Source organism: Condylura cristata, unplaced genomic scaffold (genome assembly GCF_000260355.1).
Source record: "Condylura cristata isolate star-nosed mole 26May11 unplaced genomic scaffold, ConCri1.0 scaffold00014, whole genome shotgun sequence".
NCBI lineage: Eukaryota > Metazoa > Chordata > Mammalia > Eulipotyphla > Talpidae > Condylura > Condylura cristata.
Window position 1 is genome coordinate 28,104,545 of NW_004567115.1, and position 18,516 is coordinate 28,123,060.

The 18,516-nt window shown below is 38.2% G+C and overlaps 1 protein-coding gene across 1 annotated transcript in view; it reads left to right on the forward strand.

The window, feature by feature from the left end:
- PSD3 (pleckstrin and Sec7 domain containing 3) overlaps positions 1 to 18,516 on the forward strand; it is a 248,900-nt gene that overhangs the window by 207,760 nt on the left and 22,624 nt on the right. The window contains exons 11-13 of the mRNA XM_012724889.1: positions 2,887 to 3,044; positions 5,707 to 5,851; positions 17,096 to 17,239. Of these exons, the coding sequence (XP_012580343.1) occupies positions 2,887 to 3,044; positions 5,707 to 5,851; positions 17,096 to 17,239 (447 nt within the window). The remainder of the gene's footprint in view (positions 1 to 2,886; positions 3,045 to 5,706; positions 5,852 to 17,095; positions 17,240 to 18,516) is intronic.

Below are 18,516 nucleotides of genomic sequence, written 5' to 3' on the forward strand. Positions count from 1 at the left end.
TGTAAGTTATGTATGTGTGTAGATATTTGTATAAATATAAAATTTCTTAAAACAGAAAAAATATAATACAAGATAATTTTAATAAAATATATTATAATATACTAAATTATTTCAGCAACATGTAGGGTTAATGGAAAGAAGGAAAGTAAAACACTTCAAGGCCCATCTTGATGTGGACAAAAAGTAGGGAAATAGAGCATTTAGACAGCCTCTTATGTTTCCCTTGTATGTAATAATGTGCTAAACAGAAAAAGAAAAACACTTTAATATAATAAATAGCACATAGTTACAAGGAAGATAACAAAACCTAAGTTCACGAAAACAAAGCAACATAGCAACTAAAATGTGAAACAACTATATCAGAACTCAAAATACAGTGCAAGAGGAAAGGTCAGTATACTTGCCTCAGGAGGATGGACTAGTAGAAAAAGCAATAAAAGTGCATGGATGTATTGAATCAATAAACTTGAATATAAATTCACATTCATCCTTCAGAGAAAATGAAGCATTAATAAAAATTAACAACATTATTTGGAAAATGTTTACAAGTTAACCTTAAGGATTTGGGAGAAATAAAATAGATTTTACAGAACACATTCTTTGACCACAAGCCAATAAAACTGGAAGTATATAATGATAAAGATATAAAACTATAGGTACTTGAAATGAGAAATACATACTTGGACTCTCTGAGATCAAAAAATACAACAAAGCAGTCTAGAAAGCAATAAAAAGTACTCTTCGTTCTCAAATGATGTGTAATTTGTTTTCAGAATAAAAATTTCAGATAAATTCTTAAGTAATATGAAAAACAAAAAAAAAACTAAGTAGTGATCTTAATTCATACAAGAAAAGGAAATCAAAGGAAACTAGTGAGATGGAATTAAGATAAAAATCCAAATCATAGACCTAGAACATAAAAATGAGCACATAAATTTCTAGGCTGACCTCCATGCAAACTCAAATTCAGGTGTGTTAGAAATCAATCTATGTCAAAATAGAAGTAACACATAAATTCTCTGAGATAATCTGGCCCTAGGCATTCACCCCATTTCCCATTATTCATCTTCCTGGATGTCCTATCTGGAATTTATTGGTTGGATTGAGTGGATGGCCAAGTAAGCTGGGTTTTATTAAAACATGAGGCTGGAGGAAACTTCATGGTCTTGCTACCTAGCTGGTCTTCTCTCTAAAAGAATTCCCATGGGAGAGAGAGCTGTGACATTTTGGAATGTCAAATCACAAGGAAAAATCTCATTGACAAAAAACAGGACTCTGAAAGCAACTTTTTTGTAGTCATACATTGGAATTATAGAACATGTAAATGTATTTTATTTTAAGATTTTTTTTTAATTTCACACCTCTAAAAAACAATAGTTCGTAATCTCTAACGTCTAATAAAATAGACTTGTTTTTGCTATCTCAAAGTTGAAATTTCATCATTTATTAGTATAAATGTCAGTAATCTTTATATTGTTTCTAGTTTTTACAGTGTATTTTAGAGGGAAACCTCCATTGACAGTGATCGTTAAGGATCAACAGCTGCTGTTTACTTCTGACTCAGTTTGAATTGGTGGCAATAGTACTTTCAAGTTGCTTGATTGTGGAGAGGCAGGAGGAAGGGAGAGGATGTATAATTTTTTTTTTTAATTTGCAAAACCAGACTGTAATAAGAGAACAGACAATGTCTTCCTTTAAGTTGTCACTGCTAATTAGAAAGTGAGGTGTGTGTGTGTGTGTGTGTGTGTGTGTGTGTGGTGTGTGTGTGTGTTTACAGAAGTGGAGTTTCTGTAACATGTCTAAAATAGGGGACGAGAAAAGAGAACTTAAGCTCTGAAAAACATCTCTTATAACAGACATTGAGCCTACCTATGTTTACTTTGGTTTTGGGATCTGTTTTATTTTAATGGACGCATAAAAATAACTAGATATATTACCACTACTACTAATAATAATGATACAGTCAAATTTATTTTAAATTCTTATTACTTTACAGGCTGGGATTTATGTTTGAGGGAAACCTCAAAGGAATCCTTATAAGTTTCATGAATTGTCTTTAGATCATGCCCCAAGAATAAAATTATTACCCACTCATGGTCCCTTTCTTTTAAAACATAATTTTAAAATTATATAATTTTAAATATATAATATGGTTATATAATTTTAACCATTTTTACAGAGAGGGATCAGAAGGAGGAAAGAATGTGGGGGCTATGGTGATGATGGGTGGGGGGGAGTAAACATTGTAAAATGAACAATAATGTAAATAGATACACTAAAAAATAATAAAATAATAATTTTAACCATTTTTCAAATATATGGCAGTAGAGCTGTGCCTTTTCATGATTGCTAACTGATTTCCTCTCTCTTTTAGCCAAGGAGCTGAAGAAATAATTCCATTTTGCTGCTTATTGGTTTTTTTAACATCAGTCTCAAACAAAAAGTAGCAGGAAAATGTGGTGTCTTTAGCACTAAGAACACAGTAACTCTGCTTCCACCATGTTGATGAATATCTCAACATTTTTGCATTTATTTCTCAAACTAAGTTACTGGTACTATTGGGCTAAGTTTTTGTTTCTAATCAATATACAGTGAGTGGGATAGATATTTTGTCTTTGGACTTCCTTATTTACTTTAATTATTAAATCTAACATTTTTTAAGGCCCCTTGAGAGTAAATGTGTATTTTCTCACTCTGACCATAATTTCAAAGAACAGAATGCTTTTATGGCATTTCCAAGGAAGCAAAGAGTTTGAACCTTTCATTTCCCTTTTGTCATGTGTCTTGATGGATTTTCTAAAAAAATTTTCTTATGGTTTTAGGTTTTAAAGGAGAAGGAAAAGTTGAGCACAATCTCATCTTTGTCTCCTTTGTCTCTGTCTGTAGGATGAATATAAGCCAGAAAAGGCCCTGTCTGAAGAGGATTTGAAAAATGCCGTCAGTGTACATCATGCACTGGCATCCAAGGCCACAGACTATGAGAAGAAACCCAATGTGCTTAAACTTAAAACCGCCGACTGGAGGGTCTTGCTTTTTCAAGCCCAGTATGTGTTGTTGCTTTGGTTTGGTTTGTTAGTCTGCATGCCACCGCTTGATGCAGAGAAATAGAACCAGGATCTGCAGGGGAGGCTTTTTGAATCAGAGTCAAAGTCCTGAATGAGTTCTATTAGAGGGAGGACTGCTCAAGAAAACCAGAGTAGGGAAATACCAACCCTGGGTCCACTTTTTTTTTTTTTAATTGAAGTAAAATGCATGCACAGCATGCCATATAATTTAGAGGTATAAGATCACATCCTTCAGGCACCCACCACCAAGGCACCTACAAAGGGTACAAGGTAGCCCATGACATTTAGCCAGCAATTTCTTATCTCTAGAATTTAATATCTTAGTGAATTAAAAAAAATGAGGGTATTAAATGTGTACAAGTACTCACATAGTGAGTAAAATAGACTTGGATTCAAATCACCATTGCCTTGCTTGTCATTAGTGGAGATAAGAAGTATCTCATAGGGTTATTGTGAGCATTAAATAAAATCAAGTATATAAAGGACCTCAGACCATGCCCGCATAAAGGAACAACTTCATAAGTGTAGGTTTCCATTTTATTCTCTCTCTCCCCTTTCTCCTTCTGAACTTTAATTGTCCATAATTAAGCTAGAAGAGAAAGATAAAATCAATCAGGAAATGGGATGGGTTGCCAGTTTAATAAGAGGTCTGGTGACAGCCTTTGGATTAAAGTGGAATATTGCACATGGAGATATTAGGTAGTGAAGTGAAGAACTGAGCAATGGGAAACAGGAATTTTAATAGGAGCAATCATCAGTGTCGTGGCAGTGTTAGCCATTCGTGGCATGACTTTGGTAGCCTGAACTTTACATCAGAGTCACTCCCATAAAGATTGCCAAATGACCACATCTGGCACTGGAATTAAAATTTGATATCACAATACTGAACACAAGTAGCTGCATGCTTGCTGATCAATGTGAGATCAAAGAAAGCAATAAGAACAAACCCTCTGGCAACTTATAGATGTGGAACTCCAGAAAGTCTGAAATTGCTGACATCAGGTGAGGAGGAAGCTGTAAGGAAATCCAAGTTACATGGGATTTTTCTAATGTGGAAGTAAAACAGCTTTACCACCCCAAAGGGAGCCATAGCTAGAGGTATAATTACAGCTACTCGTCATAAAAATCCTTTAGAATATTCTATTCCCCGCACTCTTTAAAAATGCCAGATATGGTAACTAAGGAGATCTAAGTATTTCAAATAGAACTGATAACAAAAAGCAGTCAGAGCTAGGAAATTAGAAGAGTCATGTGTTCATATCTAACGTGCTGTGCTCTCAGGTTAGTGTGGCCTCCAAGTAATGCTAAAGGAAATTATTTTAGATTGACTGACATTCTGTCTATTTCCTGTTTATTGATTATATACACGGTGGATAAACTATTCTGGTTCATGACTATTTCTGCTATTCCTTTATCAATTCACAAATACTTATTAAGTCCTGAACTCAATGAATATATGTGACATATTAGAAGTACGATCATGACATGATTTCCACCTCCTCACTTGGGAATTTTTAAACATCCTATTGAGATAGAGTTTACAAACCATGTTTCAAGTGTACAGTTTAGTGATCTGTTTTTATAATTTACAGAACTGTGCAACCAGAGTTGCAATCCACTGCAGTCATTTCCATTACTCCAGAGAGCTCCTCCATGCTCCTACGTAGTTACTTCTCATCTTTACCCCCAGCCCAGACACTGCTGATCTCCTTTCTGTCTCTGCCATTTCCACATTCATATAAATGAAAGCATGCCATCAGTGGTCTTTTGTGTCTGGCTTCTTTCATTCTGTAAAGTTTGGGGTGTCCATCCCGAGTGTAGCATGTATCAGCACTTCGTGCCTTTATTGCTGAGTAGCATTTCTTTCTTCATTCGCTAATTGACACTTAGGTTGTCTCCTCTTTTTCACTATTATAAATAATGCTTCTGTGAACATTCACACACAATACCCTTTCTCCTTCTGAACTTTAATTGTCCATAATTAAGCTAGAAGAGAAAGACAAATTCAATCAGGAAATGGGATGGGTTGCCAGTTTCTCTTGCATAAACCTACAAGTAGGATTACTGGGTTTGTGTAACAAATGTATGGTTGACTTTTTTTTTTTTATTAAAAAGTTTATTTTTACATCATTTTTCACATTTTTTTTTTCATCTCAATTGTAATCCCCACGGGTTTCCCATCACCAAATCACCCCTGTATGGTTGACTTTTTAAAGAGGTATCAGAACTGCTTTGCAAAGTAGATGTGCCTTAACCCTTTGATCAGTTTGTCCCTTTGTTGTTGTTGTTTTTAACTCAAATTACGTGATTGGAAGAAATTATTACATTCATTAATTTTTGCCTGTCCTACTGTCAAACAGAAAGATGGGGTTTATACTTATTGTCAAGTGATTTTGCTTTTCTATCTTATATATCCTCAAGGGATAAACACAGCTTAATACTACAATAATCATAAGTTCCAGAGCCCTCATTACCATGAGTACTACTATTAAATAGTTAATCTCCAATAGAGTTTTGTCATGGATTAATTGCACCAAGAACAGTAAATGATTTTGTGTGTGCTACTTTAAAGCAGTAATGAGCAGTGGTCAAGGGTAATGGTGTAATAATAACCTAATATAAGCGTTTCTGTTTCTCATAGGAGCCCAGAGGAAATGCAGGGGTGGATAAACAAAATTAATTGTGTTGCAGCTGTGTTTTCTGCACCACCATTTCCAGCAGCGATTGGGTCTCAGAAGAAGTTTAGTCGTCCTCTTCTGCCTGCTACCACAACAAAATTATCTCAGGTAAGTTGTTTTAATAGTATTTAACCTTAGAAAACAGTACTTTGTAAGATAGTATTATTGATGTATGTTTGACTATTACTCGGCATATGGGGGATGGTATGAGACTTGTGCTGGAAGGGCCTGTTGTATAAAAGAGGCAAAATGCAATATACTGATACAATATACCGGTTTATACTTTACACAGGAAGCATACAGCTGAGTTAAGGTCTGTAGGAAAGATACTTTGAATTTGTTTCTGTAATGCATATAAGTTGACTACTCAGTCCTGTTGGCCTGGTTTTTTGCTGTTGCTAATAGCTCATATTTTTGTGAAATGAATAATGTTTCACATTCTGGCATGCAGACCAGCTTTTTTCTTTCACTTTTCTATTGATTTTATTTTGCATTTCTCATAGCCCAAGCTGTATTTCGTGATGAATATATAAAAATAGCCCCAAGGATCCATTTATCCTAGTACCACAGGGCTGCATATGTCCCCTCCTCGGGACAGAGTTTCATGGACTGTGTGTGATTTTCTAGCTGGCCGGGGTGGAGTGCATTTGAACTCTGTTCCAAATACATTCACGTAGCTTCTCTCTTGATGTTAGATTGATCTAACAATCTATTTTATTGTACCCCTCTCCTTCTTAAAGTTCTGTTCTAGGAACCACAGGGGCCAATTTTAAACCCCTCTGCAGTTCCATTTACTAGTTAAGGATTTTGGAAGCTACTTTGATGTCTTTATAAATTTCTTATTGGTGCAATAATAGAAATATTTCTTTCTGACTCTAAGCAACCAGGTATTGATATTCTTTGGCTCCTCTACATATAATGACTACCAGTAATATGTATATTTAATAAATATGTTTATACATTATGTACCTCTTCTACTTCAGAGACTATTTTAAGTACTAGAGATAGAAAGACAAATGAAACAAACTTTCTGGGATTGGATTCGCAAATACAAATCAGGAAGTGTAACCCTAACACAATTTGATTAGAAGTCAGAAAGGATGGACCAGAGTGAGGGACACAGGGAACCAGCCTAGCCTGGCCCAAGAGGTGAAGGAGGATGTGTGATAGCTGACACAAAGCTTACAGGATGAGCAACAGTTAGTTAGGTGTGCAAGGAAAGATTGATCCAGCAGGAGAGCAAAACAGCCTACAGGAGACAATCCTGGGAGTCAGGAACCACAATTAAGTTATCAGTGTGACTTAAGGGCAGGATGTTGGAAAAGGTAAGAAACATCCCAGGTGAATATAAGCAATGGCCAGGTAACAACATAACAGGTAACAGGTAACAACAGGTTTGGTTCCCCAACACCCTTCAGTTAGGAGGTTCAACAGCAAAGTAATGTGGTCACAATTTGAACTTTAAAAAAGATTCTTATTTACAATCTAAAGTATTGGGGGTGGGGAAAGTACTACTAGAAGCGGAAAGATTAGTTTTAAAGTCACTTTCTATAATGCAGGGGCGACTAAAGCTAAGTTAGTGGTAGAGAAATGATGAGAAGTGGAGTGCTAGGAAGTCTGAGTGGCTAGGAGGTCTGGGTAGCCAGTGCAGGAGCAGGGCCACCGTCGGTGGGCAGTGGGACGGTGCTGTCTGACTTGACCCAAGGGACGTCACCTCCTCCTGGTCTCCCTCCTGTCTTTTCTTTCCAGAGGCCTTTCCCTCGGTCCTTTTCCTCTTTCTGCCTCCAAATGTTGCTATGCATACTGCTCAGAAACAAACCAAAACATACTGAGAAAAACAGCATTTTAAAGTTTAGTAAAAAGAAAAGCAAGAAGAATGTTGCACTAAGAAAAGCAGGTAAAATTGGGAAAAAGAAACCTTCACTGTGAAGTGGCAAGAAGGTTATTGGGTCCCAGTCTCGGGAGTGATGAGAACAGCCCATAATGGTTTCTTTCGGAACGGAACGGAAGGTCCAAAGGAAGTGAAGGCAAGCGTGCTCAGTCTTGCCAAAAGTTTATAAAAAGCAAACCTAGCAAGGAGAGAGGAGACATGGCTTCAGGAAAGATTCTCTTATTTTTGTAAATTCCTAGTTATTCATGTGAGTTGGATGCTCACCATATAAGCAGGACTGCATTATGTAGCTCATTTCCTACCAATAAAAGCTGTTAATAAAAAAGACCACAGCAGCTCAGTTTACAATGCAGAATGGCATTTCATTTTCAAGGATAATAACAATTCTAAAAGGAAAGCAAGGTTTAACTCTTAATATTGGTGACCACAAAGTATGGCCAATTTCTCTGTCTTCAACTAAAATGTAAGCTCTTAAAGCAAAAGTTTTTCCCCACTTTAATTTGAGGTACTTAACATAAGCAGTGATACATGCAACACCAGGTAAAAGGACAAAAAACAAATGAACCCCTAAAGGCAAAAAGTACCAACAGAAATTGGATTTTGCTCTAATTTCACTCAGGATTGTCCAGTTGTTATTTTTCAATATATTGTTGTGTTTTTTTTTTCCCACAATAACTTCTATTTTTAAAAAAAATGAGCATAAAGGTGAGTTAGAGAGCAACATTAAGAAGCATTCATTTATGAAGGCTCTCTGTCATGTAAAGCAACGTTTGCCCTTTTCTTCACTATAGAACCTACATTACTATATATTTACTTTCTACTTTGAGGAATGTACTGCTGTCCTATTTACATATAGACTATACATTATAAGTCACTCAAATATGCATTTGGGTGTGTATCTATGTGTGTGTTTTTACTAAGACCAGGCAAGAAAGCACCTTCTTATACTAAATGTCTTACACTAGATTAATAATAGAATCCATAATTTGTTGGTTATCGGTTTGAACATACATCTAGGAAGATGCAAAAAAAAAAAAATGCCTAAAAAAAAAAAACCAAAATGATGGATCGAAGTTTTAAATAAGAAAGAACCATGAAACTGCCTCCTCTTGTGTCACATAAGATGAGATGACCAAACCCTCTGAGGAAATTAATTACTCTAGAAAAGAGTAAGATGAATTCCTCATGAACAAATGAATTATTAAGTTTTTGCAGGCCTGTTTTTCTACTGGGAAATAAGTAGATTGTTCTAGAATGTTCTTTCTATCACTTTTTCTATATATTTTGGCCCAAGTCATTATTTTTGTTTACTAAAATTGAAAAAGGTGTTTTACTTTTGATTGTCTAATAGGACAGTTAGGAATACAACATAAAGTTGAGCATGTTAGAAAAATGGAGTAAAGAGTGCATTTGCAGTGTGATACAGGTATTTGGGGTGGCCTCTATTTCAAATAGAGACTCCTGGGCATTGTCTTTGTTAGTGTCAAAGTGCACCGTCAGCAGATTCTGGGGTTAGAGTGTCTTTCTTTAAGCTTGTGAGTTCTCAAGCCATTTATTCCTGAACCCAAGCAGTTTCAACCTCAGCACCCCTAACACTCGACTGGGTGGGTCTTTGTTATGGGAGGTGATTGTCCTGTGAACTGTAGATGTTTAACAATTTCCCCAGCCTCCACCCACTAGATGCCAACGCCTTCCCCATAGTTATCACAAACAGAAATGTCTCCAGACATCATCATGCGTCATTTGGGGTCAGCTCCACCCACCTGCTGCGGTGGCTCACGGCTCTAGCCCAACCACCTCTCCATATGCCCCCCAACCTGGTGATGACACCCCTAAATGCCAGACCCACTTGGATAATTTAACTTGAAAAATGTATGTATGTAACCATGTGAATGCCCTGCTGGGAAAAAAAGTTAAACAGTGTTGGGAAAAAAACAAACGTTCAATTAGAAGATTGTTTGGTGCTTTCAAAGACACATTGTTCATCACCCTGTCATTTGTGGGCTTTGCTTTAATTTATTCTTGTCTCCTATCCAAAATATATTAGCCTTCATTATTAAAATTGATTACTGTCAGTGCAGCGTGGTTCTTCTGAACAGCTCTGCTGTGTGGGAGGAGTCACCTTCTTCAGTTGTTTTTCATGGCAGTGTTGCCAGAGCACATTTTTCTTCTAATTGGGGGTAGAGTGACGAGTTTGAAAATTTTAAGCTTTGTTTCTCCTTCTGGTGTAGCTCTCCAAACTCAGGATTCCACCGTTGCCCTCTTCAGGATCTATACAGTGCCTCCCTTTCTGTTCACCAAACTAGTTACTTTCAAATTTGGACCTGCACAAGAATTAGCTAGGGACTTCTTCATATGCACATCTCGCCTGACCCAGCTTGATCATGCCCAGGCCGGGGGCAGGAATATGTATGTCTCAGAGCCACCCAGGTGTGCAGTGACAGGCAGTAGAGGCCGCACTAAAGACCCTGCATCCAAACAGTTCCCACCTCCCTTCCCTGCTCCTCTGCAGACCCTAGTGACCATTGCTCAGAACTAGTCCTGCTCCCTTCTCTGAGTTGCAGCCGTTCTCCCATTCGAGTGTGAATCACAAGTGATCACTAACTGCAGACTGTTGAGGGTCTGGTCTTGTGAAGAGCATTGATCTGAAACAAGGAAAGTCCTGTGCTTGCTTCCAGCCTTTCCAGGCATCCTGCAGTTACACCCCAGAACTGTAGTTCTCAAGGGTCACATGAGTAGGGTGGGTTAGAAGCAAGGGACTTCCAAGGAGTGTCCTCTTATAGCTGAGTCCCAACTAGGCCCTCCCACCCCACTCAATTTCATACAGAGAATTCCACAAGTCCTGTCCCTTCTGCTTCTTATTAATAACTCTTAGCAATAACCATTAGCAATATTAAATGTTTCAGCAGATAGTCTCAAATATATATACATATGTTTAAATTAAATCTACTATATATCTTACCGTCAACCCAAAATTAAAAAAAAAAAAAGCTGAATAGCATCAATTTTCAGGGAAACACAAATCCAAAACACAATGAGATACCACCTTACATATACTTTGGATGGCTGTGACTTTTAAGGTAATTTAGAAAGGGAAACTGACTTGATGAAAATGTGGAGAAACTAGAATTCTTATACATGGCAGGTGGGGAAGATGATACAGCTGCTTTGGAAAACAGTTTGGTAGTGCATCAGATAATTAACATGTGACCCAGCAATCCCTCACCTACTTAGATAACAAGAGAATGAAAACATGCACCCATACAAACGTTTCTATCCAAATGTTCCTGGCAGCATTATCTATGATAGCCAGTGGTGAACATGGCATCAGCTGAGTGGGTGAATAAAGTGTCATCTATCCATTACAATATGATATTTCTCAGCCATTGAATGGAGTGCAGTACTGATAACAATATGGGTGAACTTGAAAATTTTTGCTAAATGAGGGATGCCAGAGAAATCTACATTGTACAGCTCCAGTCCAAAGGAGGTCTCTTTCAGGGGAACTAAAATATTATAAAGTTAATTTGTGATAGTTGCACGACTCTTAATACAGTTAAAAAAAATTGAATAGTGTACTTTCAAGAGGCGAGTTATGTAGTATATGAGTTTTGCCTTTGAATCAATGCTGATTTTTAAATTCTTCCCAATGCCAAGGGTGTGCATACCCCACTTTGGAAGAGTCTAGTAAGCTAACTTAAGATCTCTCTTCCTCTGACCTTGCCTTTTCCAATTTATCCTTTATAGTTCTGTCTAAAATATGATTTGTATTGTATCATTTGACCATAACAGTCTCCTTTTGCCAACAGAAACTGTCCAAATCCTCTGACACAGCCTTAGAATGTGCCCACACTTCCAAAAGGGATAGATTTCATATTCTTAAAGGAGTGTGTCAAATATATATTAAGTAGTCAATAAAACCCAATTAATTAAATCATATTATTATTATTATGCCAGATCTCATTACACACTGTGTAAGGTCTTTAAAACTGTCCGAAACATGAAATGATAAACTCTAGTAGTGGTTTCATCAACAGCCTCCCCCACCTCCCACTGCCCCCACACCCCACACACACTGATGCAAAGGCAGATGTTTTTTATTTGGAATTCCATACAGCTTGGATTCCATGCGGCTGCAGTGTTTAGCAGTTTGACTTGTAAACTGTTAATGCATTCCTAGAAATGCCACTACCTTCTAAGTCATCTGCTTGAGAACACACAAAGGGAACTCCTAGACACCACCCTCCTTTTTTCTTTTCTTTATTTCACCTTACCTATATCCTTGTTTGTTTTTTCACAGCATAGGATTTCTCCTTCAGTTGTAATCTCCATGGCTCTCCCACCACTAAAGCACCAGTGGCCCTCTCCCAGCTCCTTTCCCATCCCAGATCTATTTTCAAGGGTCGGTTTTAAAGTTTGCCATTGCCTGAGCCTTTATTTGCTTTCTCGATATTCCATATATAAATGAAACATCTATTATTTATCTTGCTCCCTGTGGCTCACTCCACTCAGGATAATTCCTTCCTCTTCCACCCACATTGCCGCAAATGGCACGAGCTTATCTTTTTTGGATTGCTGAGTAGTGCCCCACTGAATATATACAAGACATCTTCTTGATCCACCTTTCTGTTCTAGGGCATTTATGTGTCTCCGTATCTTGGCTATTGTAAAGAATACTGCTATCAATATAGGGGCACAGGTTTCCTTTTGAATTAGTGTTTTTGTGTCCTTTGATTAGCTACCGAGTACTCTAGCTTCTCTTTTTTAAAAAAAATAATCATCCATTTATTTAGCTATTGTTTACAGAGAGATTGGTATATTAGGTACAATATTAAGTATGTGGGCATTATAAAAATAGCAAAGACAGAGGGCTGACTCTCAACTAGTGAGAGCTTAAGGTATGTGCCAGTGTTCAGCAGGTAATACAGATAAGCCAAAAATTATGCCACATACACTGTCTTCTCTGCTCAGGGCTATACTAGACCCCAGAAGATTGAAGAGAAGGGAAAGGGGGCCTTTCTCTGCCTTCAAAGCACTGATAATCAGTACAGGGGATACCAGGCACACACAAGCCAGAGCATACTTGCAATAAGCATGCCGTTTAGCTATCTAGACACTTGCTATCACAGAGAGAAGAGGCAGTGCCCACGAGCCCCTCAGTCACACGGGCTCTGAGTGGAGTCTGGAGCAAGGGCCTGAGTCACCCCCATGTTTGGGAGCCAGGTGAAAGAAGGCATGTAAGAACCAATACGGTCTATAAAGAGCTTTGAAATCTGAGGTCAGCACAGGTTACATTAAGAAATAGAATTTTCAAAGCCTATGTTCCCAACAACCCTTTGATTTTAAGTGAGCTCATGACTAGAAGTTGAGAGAATGGACTGTTCCACTGTCCTTGAGCAAGAACTTGGAGTTCTCGTCAGAAGAGTGGTCTCTCTGCCTCAGCCCTTAACCAACCTACTGTGAGGTCTGAAATAGCCAGGTTGTCTGTCGCCAGTGCTCATCAGTTAAGAAGCACTGTCTTCAGAGAGATGAAATTAGTGTTTGATATTTTAAAGGAAAAAATGACATTTCCTATAAAGTCAAAGTACTATGTAAGTAGGAAAAAAATAAGTCATAATTCATATGGTCTAAAACTTGTCATTTAGGTAAAATTTCATTGTTGTATCAGTATTGTCGTTGTTTTACCAAGTTACATCTAATGAGATAGAACCATAACTGCCTTGCTAGTCCTGAAGTGACAGCGTCCTAACTTCAAACAGCATCAGTGAGTACTTGCAGCCCTTACTTCTGCTCCCTCCTCTCCCGAAATCCCTTGTTAGTATTGCCTCATTAGAAGGGATAGGTGCCCCCTACCGCATTACAAGAGCAAAGAAGAAAGGGATAGGCCTGAGTCTAGCAGTGCCAGACTCCCGCCTCCATTTTTACCATTCTTTGTCAGGAATGTCGGTGAACTCCCTTACATGAGAGTTGATCTCTGGAATCATTTGCATGTTCTACCTATCAGCTGCTGGTATTTTTATTTCATTGGTCAAAATACATAGATTTAAGAAATGTTATTTTAAAATGCTTTTATTTTGAGATCACCTTTTTGACTCTTGATTCATGAAGGCAGTGAAGTGGGAGTAAAGTAGTGCATGTGGAATTTTGACTTTCTTTTAACATCAAAATATAACCTAAATGACTAATCCTTTATGCAACTGTAGACTTAATCAGGCTTATAAATCATAGCTTAATAACAGGAAATAAGCCCTGATAATGGCAAACTACAAATATAATGTGTGGTGCATATTGTTGTTCTGGCCTATATTCCTCACTAAAATCAGAATCAGTAGAAGTTATAATTCATTTGATAAAAAAGACATTTGAATATTCAAGATTCAGAAGTATAAATCAAAAATTTGTAAATATTTACACAGAGCCCAACTCAAAAACTACAGAGAATTTTGTAGATTCTCTCACTAAATTTTCTTTCTAAAACCTTACTTGAAAAAAAGTATTTGGATTCTAGCCATTGTATTCACCAAAAACATAGAAAAGAACTCATCTTCTTAAACTGTACTATAAATAACTATACTGCTGCAAATCTATTTTAAAAATCAAGCAACCAAATACAAAAATGGGTTCAATAGTTCAGAAAACAGTTCACAGAAGAGGAGACCCAGCAAACAGGAAAAATGTTCATCCTCACTTTTAATCAGAGAATTGTAAATTCAATCACAGTGACATAGCATTTCATATTCAGGAAATTAGCAAAAACTTACAAGCGTAGCATATCAAATTTTGGCAAGGATGTCAAACAATGGGAACTTTCAAGCCTCCTATGGAAATGTAGACTGGTGAAAATACTTTGGAAAACATTTTAGTGTCATCTTATAATACACATATGCTAAAAATCAGAAATTCCACCTCTTGGTGATTATACGATCTGGAAAGTCCTGCTCCTGTTTACTGGAGACATGTATAAGCGTTCAGTGTAACATATTTTATAACAGCCTCCTCCCTGGCAAAAATAAACTTCAAACAAGAAATATCCTTCAATGAAATTGCCGCATATCTGACAGTGGACTACTATGGTAGGTTAAAACAAAAGAACTAGGTCTAGGACATATTTATGTGACTAAATCTTAACATGTTGCATGAAAAAGTGAGCTGCAAAAGGTGGCCTAGAAAGTATAAAACCTTACAGAACTTACTATGTTCATGGGTACACATATTTGTATAGGAATGGCAAGAAAGAGGAACAAGGTGAGTAGATAAATGCAGTAGATAAAAGAAGTTTCAACTTGTTTTTATAATAGTTCACTTCTTAAATTGGGTATTCTATACACAAGTGTTTTTAGGTATCATGCAATATGACTTTCTGTCTATGTGACATTAAACAAAGAAAAAGTAAACCATGTTTTTCTTTCTCAATGTGGTTGTCTCAAAATCTTTTGTCAGAAATTCTAATTAATTTGCATGCAGTAAATACACAAAGGAAAATTACTTTGAAGGGAAAAAGCTACAAAATGGGCTTTTTTTTTAAAGATTTATTTATTCATACAGAACTGGGGTACAAGCCAGAGGTACAGGAGTAGTGAGAGGATTCACCAGAGTGGGGAGCAGAACAGGCAGATTGACGAAGTACACTGCTGAGGGGAGCAGTGGGTGGGTCAGGAGAGGCCTGCCATGCCGTGTGGATCACCTCCCTCGCCCGGGATCAAACTAGCTGGCTGCAGCTAGCTTCACAGTGCTGTGCTTTAAGCCGTTGCACCACTAAAATGGGCTTTTTAATCAGCTCTAACTGCCAAAACAAAATACCACATCCTGGATGGCTTAAATGACAGAAGTTTTTTTCCTCACAGCTCAAAATCCTGGAAGTCCCAGATCAAGAAGCTAGCAGGATTAGTATGTGGTGAGGGCTGCCCTTCGTTACAAATGGCCCCGTTTTCTGCTGTCTCCTCACATGGCCTTTCTTCAGTGTGTGGGTACAGAGAGAGAGGGATTTTGAGTTTTTTCTTATAAAGACACTAATCTTGTTGGAATCAGGACCCTGCCTCAAGACTTCCTTTAGCCACATTTCTTGTTTAGAGGCCCCATTTTCAACTGTAGCCACATCAGTCTTCAACATATGAATTTTGAAGAGACACAAGTATTTTTTCCATCACATAGACTGTAATGTCCTCAGAGGAAGAACATGAAAGATGAGAAAGTTGCAAATAAAAGTTACCATTTACTTCCAGTTTTGTGGGTGTACAAATGAAGTAGTATAGACCCCTTTCAAACTTCTCAAGGTTTGTTTTTCCCCTGTAGGTTTCTGGGTTTTCTCTAAGTTTTGTTTTGTTTTCATTGGTGTTTTCAAATGAATTTTGTCATCTTTCATTCACCCTACTTCTTCCTCTGCCTCTCATTTACTTTTCCTTGCATATACTCTGCTCTTTATAATTTTTCCATTGTTCACTTCTATTTTGATGGCTAAGACTTGGATTTTTCCCTTGTTTGGCTTTTAAGATGTACATTATAAAAAGTCTCTAAAATATATAACTAATGATTTCTGAAAATCTGATATTATATAATCTTAACTGAATCCCACAACTACTGACTTCTTAGAAGTCTTTTTAATTATTTCCCTTTTCAGTAAAGTTTTTATAATTTGAACCAGTTAATATACAAAATATATGTTTGCATCTAGTTTCATGAGTCCCTTTTCATTTACTTTCATCCATTTACTTATACACGTAACATTTACACTCACAAGAATAATTTATATATGAAAGTAGAATAGGAAGCAAAGCACTATACAATTTAAGGAAGTTAAGAGAATGCCAGTCTCTTTGTTTCATTTTTAAGATCCACAGTCTTTCTTTAGGTGATGTAAGTGGTGGAAAGTCTTTGACTTGAGTTGCCTGCAGCCATACTGTTCAGGCAATAATCACTCTACAACCGATTAGCTAGATTAACTACCCTGGGTCAGTATTCTGAAGGAAATCCAAACCTGTACAAATCTCAAGAGAAAAATCACTGGTTGCTGCATTTATTTTTATGATACCATCTGATAGCTTTCAGGGAATGCTTTCGTAGTGGCATTGCTTGCCTCAAAGTGGAAAATAATATGCAGATCAAGACTTCATTCATTGTGACAGGTAGAGAAATTTAGCAGCACTGCTGACTGACTGGACATGAAATGCAGAAGCCAGGTGTGCAGCCTTTGGTTTAGATGTCTCAGCCCAACAGTTGACGCTGAGAAGGCTCTGAGAGCATTTAGTTTTCTGACAAGGGGCCTGGTTAGGAAGGCACCATGGTTGCTATTTAGCAAATGTTGTGTGACCTTGCCTTGAGAAAGTTGGTAAGTGTCAGCGGCAGAGGACCTTGTGCTGCTTTGACAAATTAAAATCATCCATCATAAGGGATTTTTTTTACGTGCTCTACAGTTTTTATTGATTTATTTCCCGGGTGCTAAATGACTTCATCATTTCCTATAGGAGGAACAGCTAAAGTCTCATGAAAGCAAACTGAAGCAGATCACCACCGAGCTGGCCGAGCATCGCTCGTATCCCCCAGACAAGAAAGTGAAAGCCAAGGAGATAGACGAGTACAAGCTGAAAGATCACTACCTGGAGTTTGAGGTATGAATCTAAATGTAATAACTTTTTTTTTCCATGAAACAAAAAGGAAGTGTGTTGCACAGTTACAGTGTCTTGCTGCCCCCAGCTCTAACCTGGAACTCCAGCATTATCTGGGTCACCACAGTTCCCTGTGAATCTGTTAAAACCTCCCTCACACAAACATCAAAACTATCAAGTTAAGCACTTAAAAGCCTGGTGGGATGGCCTGTGTCTGCTGCTCTGATGAAAAATGGCAGGCACAATAGATGAACAGCCAGGGCAGACAACGACCATGTGTCTGGTCTCTTCCGGATGAGCTTACTGAAGAAAGTCCAGCGGGGCAACGAGCAGACTGACCTGAGCATCAGTTGTCCTTCCCATCCCCCCGGTAGGCACTTTGCCTTTTACCACTCACTACCCAACAGAAGGAGGTCGGAGATCAAGGAATTAAGTGGAGGTGCATCCACACCCCTCATAAGCGTGGGTAGTAGACAAAATGGGGAGGATCCATAAGCTTTGGCAAGGTAGAAATGTCAAGGCAAGTTTTCTGGAAGCAGCATTGGTAGTAAATGTTTCTCCCAAACAGACAGTATCAGTGCTGTCTGTGCAGGTTCCTGACTCTCCCTCTTCAGCTGCCACCTTAAGATTTAAAATGTCTTTATTTTTTTAAGTCAGCAGCATGTGTTCCAAAAATGAAAAATCATTACTTTGACTTTTTCACATTCCCCCCCACTCACCTCCTGTTAGGTGTGCTGACTTCCCTCTTTATTCTCTTTCATTCCTCTCCCTTATTCCCACCTCACCACCTTAGTTCTTCCTGGGCTTTAAAGTAGACTCACCTGAGCACCTGCCTCTGCACCCCCCCCAGCACATGCCACCCCCACCCCCAGATATAATCAGAAGCCACAGCCTACACCTGCCTCTGCAGTGCCCCTCACTGTCCCCTCCTCCTATGGCCGCTGCGTTGATCTTTCTCCACTCACATCCTGGGCCCTGGCCCTCGCCTGCCCCAGTGGCTGCCTTCTGGCTGTCCCCAGTAGACCCTGTGTACTCCTGACAGTTCTTCTATGGCCCAACCCGAATTACGGCTTTCATCTGCTCAACAGCTGCCCTTGAGTTTCTCCATCTCCCCCCCAAGTTTTTCATCTGGATAAAGTCCCAGTCCTCGACCTCAATTATTCAGGCTCCTCTGTCTTTCCACAGCATTGGTCTTCACCGCTGCCTCCAGGTGTTAGCCGTGTTTCTGCCCACACTCTCCAAGCACACTTCTCTGCCTTTGTTCCTTCACTCCCTTTTGC